At 36.6% G+C, this 11965-nt stretch overlaps 2 protein-coding genes across 2 annotated transcripts; both read right to left on the bottom strand.

Annotated features, from left to right (window-relative positions):
* Positions 1 to 630: 630 nt before the first annotated feature.
* On the bottom strand, positions 631 to 6232 carry ptger3 (prostaglandin E receptor 3 (subtype EP3)). The gene is made up of 2 exons (XM_019071506.2): positions 5288 to 6232; positions 631 to 4271 (listed from the first exon to the last, which is right to left on the bottom strand). The coding sequence occupies exons 1-2, from the start codon at positions 6140 to 6142 to the stop codon at positions 3915 to 3917; spliced, it is 1212 nt and encodes a 403-aa protein (XP_018927051.2). The 5' UTR covers positions 6143 to 6232; the 3' UTR covers positions 631 to 3914.
* An 832-nt stretch (positions 6233 to 7064) lies between these two features.
* On the bottom strand, positions 7065 to 11744 carry zranb2 (zinc finger, RAN-binding domain containing 2). The gene is given in 11 exon segments (XM_042726110.1): positions 7065 to 8009; positions 8223 to 8375; positions 8883 to 8929; positions 8932 to 8947; positions 9324 to 9460; positions 9636 to 9791; positions 9884 to 9960; positions 10074 to 10156; positions 10570 to 10678; positions 10818 to 10870; positions 11476 to 11744. Coding segments are annotated over 11 exon segments (942 nt in total). The 5' UTR covers positions 11532 to 11744; the 3' UTR covers positions 7065 to 7954.
* Positions 11745 to 11965: the final 221 nt, after the last annotated feature.

Here is an 11965-nt window from a genome sequence, read left to right as displayed (position 1 = left end):
AACCCACATGTTTTTCTTTTTTTGCATGAAACAGCCAAGGAATTATCTAGCAGGATTTCAAGAAAGACATGAGGGTGAGTAAATAGTGACAGAATTTTGGTCCTTTTAAATTAACTCATAAGTACAACACTAAGGGCCAGTCAACTTAAAAATGCATCTTAAAACCCTGCCTTCTTTTTTCCGTTCAGTTAGACACTATTAATAAATAAATTCTTTAGTTCTTTTTTTTATTTTATCTCTCTCTCTCTTTTTTTTTTTTTTTTTACAATGTTTTTCAGTGTTAATATGGGCTGGAAATGAGAAGCCACCTCTCTTTTGGCTAAATAACAACTATGATAATTCATTTATCCACTGACAATCAGTGACTGGATATGTATTAGTATTTATATAATGAGAACACAATGATTTTAACAATTTCCTGAACAAAACAACAATTTGAAATAATTCCTCAGTAACACAACTGATAGAAAATGTGGCAACCATTTCAAACCACTTGTGCAAAATGTGGATTGGGGTGCTTACTATTACAGAAGCACTTTGGTATACCCCAAACCCCTAACAGATTAAATTATGATAATGGCACGAAGCACAGTCCACCCCGGTGCAATGGAAAACACAAGCAGCACAGAATCAAATAATGATACACTTTAGAAGCATCATTACAAGGCAAGCACATCAGAGCAGTTAGTAGACATGTCAAACAGTTGCAAGCATATGCAAACATTTCTTATCAAAAACACACAAGCAGCACCATGACCATCTGTTGATACAAGCCTAATGACAGCTCTAGCTGTGAACGGAGTCCCAGAGCTGTACGCGTTGTCGTACACAATAAGTAAATGTAAAACTCGAAATACATTCATGAAACCCTGTTTGTAATGCAGACTTGCCACATTTCATGGCATCCGTGATTTGGCATCTGGCATTAGAACATTCACAGGTGGGTTATAATCTAAAATTATTTGCTGGTGGCTTCACATGCAAATATTACTTGGCAGCTGTTATTGCCTGTACCTATATTATGAATTATGATTACAGAAAAAATCAATGGTGCTCTGTAGTTTTTTTTTTACTTACATTGGCAAATAAATGTACTGATACTTAATTACACATAAAAATGTATGAAAGTCTTTGCATTAAATAGCACATTAACAAGAAAGAATCAATTCCAAACTCATATGACTTTCTTTTTCCTCTGGGACATTTTTTCCCATCTCTACATCAGTTTGGAAAATAATAATAATAAAAATAATAAAAAGATGAATGGATGTTTTTTTTGTCCAATGAAATTACAAAGAAGAATGACTGGAGCTTCAAAAGAGATTCAAGAGCAACATGAAAGTAGTCCATACAATGTTTGCATTAATTATATATTTCCTCTGAAGCCATACATTAGCTTAGTATGATGAACAGATGTGTTTTTTGCTTTTATGGTGCTTTTACTTGAACCTTAAAAGCTCTCTTTCAAACATAAAACCAAATGAGTTTGTAAGGGCGAGTATATGATGAGAGAAAAAAATATAATGAAACCTTTCTATATGAAAGAAACTCAGATAATAAGATGCCTTTGGCAACATAAATACAATGCTCGGAAAAGCTTTAGTGTAGATTATATCACTGTACCACTGTGGACTAAATAAGAATCAGTCACATTCATGCACTGAATGGTTACAAGTCAGATGTTCTTTATCAGCTCAATGCACCAGTGAGCTGACAGGAGACCTGCTTTTGTACTCATGGATACACTGGAACTTTTAATTTGGCAATGAAATATTATGCAATCATTCTATTTTCCATTGCCCTGTTCAGCAGCTACCCAAGCGGACAATGGCAAGTTAAGCACAACTAGGTGTCTGACAGTGCAGCATGAGCCACATTCATTTCACTGTTAATTAAGTCCCATGTCAGTTTCATTAATTTTACTCTGTAATCGCTGCCTGAGAGCATATGTCAAATGTTAAATCCATTTACAAAAGTATTCCGGTTCCCTCTGACAACTATGCACTTTTGCAAATAGGCTACCACATAATTTCCAGAGCAATCAGAAATCAGTTTTCACTGATGTTTCTCTGAGGTTATTATTTGGATTTGCCAAAAGCCCTTTTTGGTGGAAACAGAAAACTAGCAATTTTTTACTCCCTTATTCAGTCTTTCAAATGTATTTACTGGTCACGGCACCTTTTCACATCCACCAATTTCATACAGCTCTGACCTCCAGGAAAATACATTACCTTGCCTCTCCCTTTTTTCCTAGACATATGCTTTTGCATCTTCCTTGCTCATTTTTTTTGAATCGGTAGGGTGTAAAATCACTGGTGCAAATATTTTGTGTGTGTGTTGGTTTTATAGAATTTGAAACAGACAGTGCTTTATAAAACATTATTTTTGACAATGTTTTCCTTTAAGAAATTATTGATTGTAATTATTCTTTAAATACAAATTGCTCTTTCCTTCTAATATTGTATAATAAATCACAAATGTATTTGCAGATTGCCATGAATATAACCTGCTATTTAACATAAATGATGATTCATGGGTCCTCTCTAAAACAATCACCAACTGCACAGTGCAAACATATAATATGCTGAAATGATGTTCAGTCACACATGGCAAGATGCATAATTACTGATGTGCAACTGAAGGGCCCAATTAGAAGAAGAACTTCAGTCATCCTTGCCAATAATTTATGTTTGATCAATTAAAATTCAACAAACAAAAATTACTGCATGCATCACCCAAGAATAATGTAAAACAGCTGCGCCAGTCATACCAGTCATTATATATTTCTCAAGTCAAACTACCTCAAATGTTATGTAATTTATACCACTAAAAGGATGTAAAAGAACCGAACAGAACACAGCTTTAATGCCTTCCTGACAACAACTGTTATAAAAAAAATCAATTTCCACGAATGACTAATCATCATCTGTTGAAATTGCCTTCCGTTTGAATTTTAAAGTCTTTTGGTTTATGGTGGCAATTGATATGATCAAGTATATTGCACATAAAAAGATGCAGCACCTTGAGGCACTCTGTGTGTCAAGCATTGGCTATTAAAATGAACACTCTGAATGGACTGTTCCAAGGCCAGAAAGTATCTCACTAAACTATTAAATTAGTTTGCACTTTTACATTTACTTACCTCAGGAATCCAACTGAAAAACCCAAGCATGGAATTCAATTAAATGTGCCCACGGTTTCAGTTATCAGCATCAAAAAGAGCTCTGCAGCCTTGGCATTGAGAAATGCACACAATAAATCTAAAGAGAAGTTAAGAGTTTATGAGAGGTTTTAAAATTAGCCATGAGGATGAGGAGTTAAAGAAAAAAGTATTTGAGACCATTCAGTGCTTTACTGCACAATAAATAGCTCTGAAATGTTATATAACAGAACATAAATTAGCATCAAGAAATATTCCTTCATTATTTTCTTGCAGTTGGCAGGTGAATAAAAGGATTTTGCTGTATAGTAACAACACAGAATGTAGTTTAAAATAATCAGTTTCCATGAGCGCTGGCAAACTTCAGTTTATGATTTCGCTTTTGTTTATCCAAATCTAATTTGCTAATATTGCTGTTGTGTATGCAGGATTCCCACACCATTTGAACAATTAATTTCCATATGTAAAATGCACGATATTATCAAATTATTCCATGACAGTGTGGAACCCTGCATATGTAATTATTTTAAGGTCTTGCCTTTTTGTTGCATTTCAGAGGTTGCTGAGAAACCATGAACAAAATCTCTTTGACTGACAACAACACAAGAGTGACGCGTTTGCATGGTAGTTTGCATCAACACAACAATCCACAAATACATCTGGAAAATTTCTATCTTATTATTATTCTGACTGTGGGTGACTATACCCTCTGCCATTTTGTCCTCATTTTGGAAAATTCTGTACCACTATCAAGTCACTGTTCCTCGTTTCCCCCATTCAAGTTACTGTTCTCCATGTTAAGGGACTGTTTGTGAACTTTATCATTCTGAATGGCCTTTTTATTTAGGGCATCTAGAGGACACTGAGTTTCCTTCTGCACATCCAGTGAGCACTTGGATACTGCGCTGGCCACCTGGCAGAACTTCCTCAGAAGAATCTCTCTCAGGAGCAGGTAAACCCATGGATCCAGAATCTGATTGAGCGAGGCCAGGCGTATGGCTGTGAGAAAGAAGTTACAGTCCATCTGTAAGTCCTGGGATGAGAGAGATACAGCAGCAGAACTGCATTGATGCGAGGATGTGTGGGTAGAGATCATCTTTAACATAAGGACCTGCAGAATGGGAGGAGACACACCACAATGGCTAGATTATATGAATATTGGTTTCTTTAAGATTAAGAAAAATATAAATGTGCTTATAGATTTCTAAAGACTGTTTTCTGTATAGACAGCAGTTATTTGCAAATTTTACACCCTTTCGGGTTTGCTTTTTTAAAACATTCTGGCTAATTTCAGAATGTTTTTAGCTAGCTGCCAGTAAAAGTTCTGTACTCTCAGATCCAGGCAATGCTTTATTATAATATTATTTTTAAAATAATGTTTAGTATATTGTGATCAGTTTATACTGGGTATGTACTGACAAAAATTGTAAAAGTAATTGTGCATTATGTATTTCCCCTGTTTTTACATTTAGATTACCTTTGTCATCATTTAACACCTAATATTTAAAACCACAATTTAATAACTGTTACACTTTATCTTTAGAAGATATCAGAATAAATTTCCATTTTTCATACTCTACATGATAACGTTAATGCTTAAAATGACTGATTACTCACTTTTTTGGGGTGTTATTTTTATCTAATTTATTTATGCAACATTGTACAGACTTTAAATATCTGCCATTATCATTACCAGCTATGACATAAACAGTTTTCACCTATTCCACAAATTTATTTATAAATTTTTTTTTCAGTTTATTTTTTTCACAGTGAGAAAATATGAATTTACATGTTCCACGTGGGCCTATATTTTGAAATGACATAACTAGGAAGAAATGACAAGACTGGAGACTTGACAAAAGAGCCTTTTTTGGATAGAGTCTAGGGAAAAACCCAGTGTAAATAATAACTTACCTCAAATAACTGCTAAAAACATGAAAACATAACAAGTAGTGACCCTCCAACATGTACTTGGCCTATCGAGTTCACCTTTACATTGAATTCATATATTCTGTTTAATCCAATATAAATAGCAGTATTTTGTAGTTTGAGCAGGAATGACACCATGCATGCTTTTATCTGATAACTACAGTAAGTGTATCAGGCAAAAGCTGATATGATACATACCAGTAGAGGTGACCAGCATGTCAACAGCACACACATAATGCCCATCAACTGAATAACAGTCTCTGTTGTTAACCTCTCCCATTGCTTGGATGACTGGGTCGAGGTTGCCTTCGTTTTGCAACGTGTAACCAAAGCACGGATGGTCACAACATTACACGACAACGTGACCAGCAAAGAAAATATCCCCAATGCCGCAAAAGTCGTGGCAAAAAATGTATTTCCCGTTACGTCCTTGTCACCTGTAGTTATGAAGCACCAAGTGCCTGGCCACTGCAGTGTGTACTTTCCAACCCCAGCGATGGGCAAGAAGGCAAACAGCAAAACCAGACACCAGATGATGACCAGAACCTGCTTGGTCACGTTGGTATTCATGTAATGTGAGTACCAGTGAGGGGCAGTGATGGCCAAGGCCCTCTCAATGGCCATGGCACTGGCTAAAAAGAGTGGACACAAGCCAAAAGTGGTCATGCACACCCCAAAGAAAGCGCACAGAGTTCCCGAGGGATCCACGCGTTTCCATTTCAGATCTGCTCTGTACACCGAAATGACAATCGGACTTGTGAGCAGTTGGCCGAAAAGATCAGTTAACGCCAAAGAGCCGATGCAAAGCAGAAACGATTTCTTCCTTTTATTTTCTTTTTTCCTGTATGCACTATAAACTAGCAGCATCGCGAGAGAGTTTCCGACCATTCCAGTGACCATCATAGTGATGGGAAAAAACACGGACACAGAGCCACAGCTGGCGCTTTTGTCAGCGCCGTCCTGTGAAGATTTGGAGAGGTTCGACTCCCACATAACGGTTCCAGCAGTCAGGTTTTGCGGCAGGAAATCTGAAGACTGACATTTAGATGTCATCCTTTTTCAAGTAGAGTGTTCATGGCCACAGCAGCCTTAGAAACAGGTGGAGTCCTCAATGAAGTCCGCTTGACATCTCTCTTACTTTGAGCGCTCGGCTCGCCGAGAGCGCGCTATACACACAGAAGAGGAGGGACCCTTATGGAAATGTAAAACATGCTCAGAAAGACAACTGAAATATAGTGCAAGATACATAAAGAATATATTAAACGAAAAGGATAAAATATTGTTATATTTAGATATATAGATAAATGTTTAATTCTTTATTTTTTTTTTCCTGCTCTACGGAAAATAGTAGCCTATGATTTTCATTCCCAAGCAAATGGAACACATTCGTTTTACGATAACTTTCAGTGGGTATACTTTTTACATTTTAAAACAGATTTTAGTTTGAACTACACTATCGCTAAACGTATTAAACAAAACACTTATGATTTTGGTCATATATTGGCAAATCTTCAAACAAAGGGTAAATAAAAATGGTTAATGTTTTATTCCAAGATAACTCTCAAACCACCAGCTCACAGATGGGTTTGAACGCAACAAGTGCCACCTAGCGCTTGAAAAACGATCTCTTCAAAACGATTATCATTAGTGTCTGCAGTGCAGGTGTATTCGTGTTCATCAACAATGCTTAGTAATTCATACACGACTAATGCAATTCTATTCTATAAAGTAGACGAGAAAAGAAACTCATTGAACATGTTTCTGATTAATGAATAATTTCACGAACATTACTAGAATTCCTCACAAGTAGCAGTGTGGGATCATTAAAACATAGGTCTTTATATGTTTAACGAAGTCAACAACAACAAAAAATCTAGATTTAATTTAATAACAGATCTGGGGGAAAACGTTCTTACGACATCATCACCCAATGCAATGCAGTAACATGCAAAGATACAAACAATACAGACAAATGTTTCAGATTAACAAGTGTTTATTCATGTTGGTTACACTTATGTAATTTTAATGAACAGTAAAACATTTTCATATTTTGTATGTTGGAAGAGGGTGATTATTTCACGTTCCAAATTGATTTGACCACAGAAAAGAAAACCAATCCAGTAATTCATGTTATCAGTAATTTGAGTTTGTCCACTGGAGTCATCTACAGTTTCTTAGTTCCACAAATGATAGATCATAAAATTAAGTTTATTACGCACACACAAAAAAAAAAGAAAAAAAAAGAAAAAGAAAAAAAATCTCTACAAGTATAGAAAAAACATACTTACCTTTAACGCACACAATTAGACAAGGCAATGTTACGCCTCAGAGGAAAAGCTCTCTATAATATGCTGGCTTTGTTGATGTGGTTAAGTAATGTTTAAGCCATCAACATTTCTTGTGAGGAGTTTCATATAAAAACTATAAAACCAGCATCTGGCCACTTTTTAAATCAACAAATGTTTTGCTAATGTACTGGATATTCTGATGGCAATAATGTCTGACAATGGATGAACAAAACTACTTTAGCAATATAATTTGCCATAATTTCCCAACAAAATGGTTGATGTCCAGAAGATATGCACCATTTATAGTGACAGACTTGATGTTATTTCTTCATAAACCCACTGACACTACAGACTTTACACCTCGAGTTATACTGTTTAGAGATTTGGCTAGATGTTTAAAAAAAAAAAAAGGCAGAAAACTTTTAAGAGGTTACAGGTGCGCAAGTATTTTTTTTCATAGAAACCAATGTGAATTCAAACAGTTGGGTAGTTGCAATAGCCCAAAAACTGGAGTTTGAAAGAAACAAAAACCAAAAAAAAAACATGCACTTTTAGAAAGATTTGTTTCTTTTGTTAATCATTTCTGTTTTGAGCTTGAGCCAGAGTGGGATGATCCAGATGAGCTTCTGCGCCTACAAAGAGATAGAAAGAAAGAGACAAAGAGAAAGACCATGACCGATTAAGTGATTTGGTTCTTGAAATCAAAACAAAGCATAAAACATGTATTGTACAGAGAAAAGAGCAATTTTGTTACAATGTTTCAAAAATGTACTGCTATATCACTGAGCCCTGTGTATAATGCAGAAGGACGCCTGGTATTCAGGACACCATGTGTTACACCAAACCTTTCAGACGAGTGCGATCGTGTGCGTCTTTTTTTGCGGCCACCAGAGGAGGACCTGGAGCGACTCCTCTTCTGGCCTCCCTCAGGCGATGACGAAGGGGAGCGAGACCTCTTCTTTGAGGAAGCAGAGCCCTTCCCTGATCTGGAGCTGGATCTTTCAAAGGGGATAAATAAGCATTCCCGTGAGGTCAACAAATATTGCACAGATTACTATAATAACATTATCAAAGGGAAACATCTCCCAATGTCTCTAAATACTACAGTTAATACTAAAACTTCTTTAAAAGACCAAAACTGCAGGTCTGACCAACTGAACTTTCAGAAGAACAAAGCTGAAACCGTCAGAGAGAATCAGTACAACTTTACAGCCCTAATTGCCGGCTAGCTGGGACAATGAATAATCAATAGCTCCAGAACATTTTCAACAAGCACAAAACATTTATTGACATCTTTGCTAAGAACAACAACAAGAAAACATTCCCAAAGAGATTAAGCCAAATCTCATTGCTCCTCACTGCACCCTCATTTAATAGCTCATTTGTTTTATGGTGATCAAAAGTCGACTTCTGTTCAGGCTCAGAAGGACAAAGAGTTCACTACAACAACCACTGGCTGTTTGTACACACACTCTCTCCTGGAGAGTGCATGTGACCTCATTCACCTGGAATTGGACCTGGAGCGAGAACGAGATCGAGATCTGGAACTGATGAGCTCCTGGACCGGGATCTGCAAAACACCAACATCAACAACAAAAAAAAACACACAAAACAAATTTCCAATTTTTCCAATTTTTTTAAGGATGTTATGGTTATTATGGTGGAAAAATAAGTGTTAAAAAGATCAGCTTTGGCTTTTTTAAAGGCTTTAAAAAACTTGTCAAGTTGAGTTGATGGCATGAATTACTTATTAAATAAATTGAACAGTAATGAACATCAAATTTTATACTGTCATGTCAATCAAAAAGGCAATTTAAAAAAATGAGGCAAAGAGGAAAAGAGAAAGAAATTAAACATTAAAACAGAATTATGTGATGAGATTTGAATAAAGATTTGAGCTGATACTGACATTTGCCTGGAGTTACCCTTGACCTGTACCCTTTTACCTGGACCTAGACCGGGAACTTGAACTGGACGAGCGAGATGATGACCGCGAGGAGCCAGAGCGACTCCCTTTCTTTTCTTCCCCAGCATCCAAATCATACTTGGACAAATCTGCATCATCTTCATCATCTTCATCATCCTAACAGGATTAAGATCAAAAGCACATAAAAAACTGTGATGGTAGGTTCATATATCTGCTAAAGCTCCAAAGATTTTTTTTTACATTATCCATTCTTTATGACTGACTAAAGAAGTTTCAGACAGCAACAAATTAGGGGACCACTAACATAAAACTACAGAATAAAAACTCTTACATCAAGTTTGTATTTTGAAAGATCTCCGTCTTCATCATCCTCTTCCTCGTCTTCATCATCACCACCACCACCAGCACCATCATTTTTTTTGGGTTCCTCTTCCTTGTCATCGTCCTTCTTGCTTTTTCCACGATACTTCTTTTTTATGCGCCCAAACTGTCCAGAAGACCAACACAATTTTTAAAATTCAAGTTTAGCAGTGTTAGTAAACAATACTTATTGTGAAAATGTCATCTGTGTGTACTGACCTCATCATACTCGCCATCAGACTCCTCTCGCTCATTGTAGACTAAATTCTCTCTCTCATTGAACCCTCCACCGTATCCTGTTACATGCATCAAGCACATGAAACATATTAAACAAAAACTCATAAGGTTGCAGTCAATATGCAGAAAAGTTCACGCTAACATTCCATTTTGAACAAAGACAAAGCTATACCTGTCCTTTCCTCCAGTTTGGCATATTTAGGGGTGTTACACATGTTGCACTCTGATCTTCTGGCCCAGTTTACATTGCCACACCTAAATTTAAAGCAAGAACACCTTCAATGCTAAACAGGGAAAAGTGGTTGAATTATAAGCAGCACTGCTCAAAAAGCTTTGTGACATGTCACTTATTTTTCAAGTGAACCGACCCCATTCATTGCTCTTCATGACAAGATATCATTATACTGTGTACATTTATTCTGCTCCATTAAGCAGGTTGAACAGTGTGGGATTCAAACGAGAAGTAAAAAATGAAGAAGTCAGAAGGAATGGTTTCCTTTAATGTCACTGAAACAAATTTAAAAGAAATGCTGTCGATGTAGTAGGGTAAGAATGGCTGAAACCTTTCACTTCCTGACACTGTATTCAACAGACACTTCTTGTGATATTAATCATTTTGAATGTATTTATAATGCACATTGGACGTGTAATTTCATAGCAATACCCACGTTTTGCACTGCCAATCATTGGCACTGAAGAGACCTCTGCTCTTCTCAGCCAGGGTCTTTCCAATTTCTGTTCCCCCTGCTTTCATCATCTTTGCTTCAGTTGTCTTATCTGTTTCAAGAAAATTGGCTAATTAGTTTATACTGATCATGATAAAATACCGTAAGCATGATGCATGTACTGATAGCCAATTTACTTATTGTGACACACCTCTAATATACAAAGTAATAACAAACAATAATCCACTTACCCCTGCCACATCTGTTACAACTCGTTCTTCTGGCAAAGTTGACATTTCCACACCTAAGATATTACAAAGGCAAAACTGGTTGGGTCTCTAGACATTACAAGCATCATTCAACACTCATGCACACAAAAACAGGCCAACTCACTGACATTTTCAAATAGTGGGATGTTCCACTGGTGCAAACACTGAAATAAATGTATTATAATATTTTTTATTATTATTATTTTTTTGTCCACATTTCACAGTAGCCCAGTGCATTAACAGTTACACCTACTGATGAAGTTAGCTAGCAATCTGGATTTAGCAGACTCGTGCACAGAGCTACTGACTAGCTAACGTTAATCGCTTAACCTAAGCCTCTATACTGAGAGTGTAATTTTTAAAAAAAAGTATTTGATTACCAGTGCTCCAGCGGAAAAAAATAATAATATGTTGTTTAATTTGGTTGAGGGAAATGAAAGAACGCGTTTAATAGCGATTACAGGCCTATTCACACACTATGGCCGTGTGCTAATGCTAACAAATGCTATGCTAACAGAAACGTGTGATCTTCTCTCAGTCATCATGAATTTTCCCAGAAGATTTACCTTATAAGTAATGTAAATACATGCTTATATTAATTATTGGGCTTTTAAATGCGGCATTATACAGCGAGTCTTACTTTTTATCAGGACAAATCCAGTCTCCGTCGCTAACGCGAAAACTCTTTCCCGACATGTTCGTCCTCTCAGCTGCCCCCGCCACAAATCCACCAGAGAAATGAAGAACACTTTATGAGTATTGATATGTATTTATTTAACCAATACTAGCGTTTGAACCTTAAAGTAAGGCAAAACCAACACTTTACAGAGTGTGAAAGAGCGTATGCAGGAATACGTGCGCTACGCGGAAAGACACAAGGGGTGCGTCTCATTATCTACCCGGCTCGCTACCTAGGCACGTTTTGCCCATGATACGCGGAATCCAGACGTCGAGTGTTGCTGTCTAGATAGGTGGCTCGCTAGGTTTTGAACTACAGCCACAAATTGGATGTGCAGCAGTACTAGCTCCAGTTATCATAACATACGTGCAGTGAAATCGAATTAGATTTATTTCTAAAAGGATTTAATTTATATAAACTACGTGTGACAATTCAAACAGATGATGAAAAC

The sequence above is a fragment of the Cyprinus carpio genome, chromosome B6 (genome assembly GCF_018340385.1).
Source record: "Cyprinus carpio isolate SPL01 chromosome B6, ASM1834038v1, whole genome shotgun sequence".
Taxonomy (NCBI): domain Eukaryota; kingdom Metazoa; phylum Chordata; class Actinopteri; order Cypriniformes; family Cyprinidae; genus Cyprinus; species Cyprinus carpio.
The sequence above is the reverse complement of the archived record's forward strand: the minus strand, read 5'-3'. Positions and strand labels throughout refer to the sequence as shown.

What these genes read in the sequence shown, in the direction of transcription:
- ptger3 (XM_019071506.2), bottom strand. Translation starts at nt 6,142, where the DNA reads ATGACATCTAAATGTCAGTCTTCAGATTTCCTGCCGCAAAACCTGACT. An exon ending in CATGCTGGTCACCTCTACTG is followed by an intron (nt 4,272 to 5,287) that starts GTATGTATCATA and finishes CCCATTCTGCAG; the next exon opens with GTCCTTATGTTAAAGATGAT.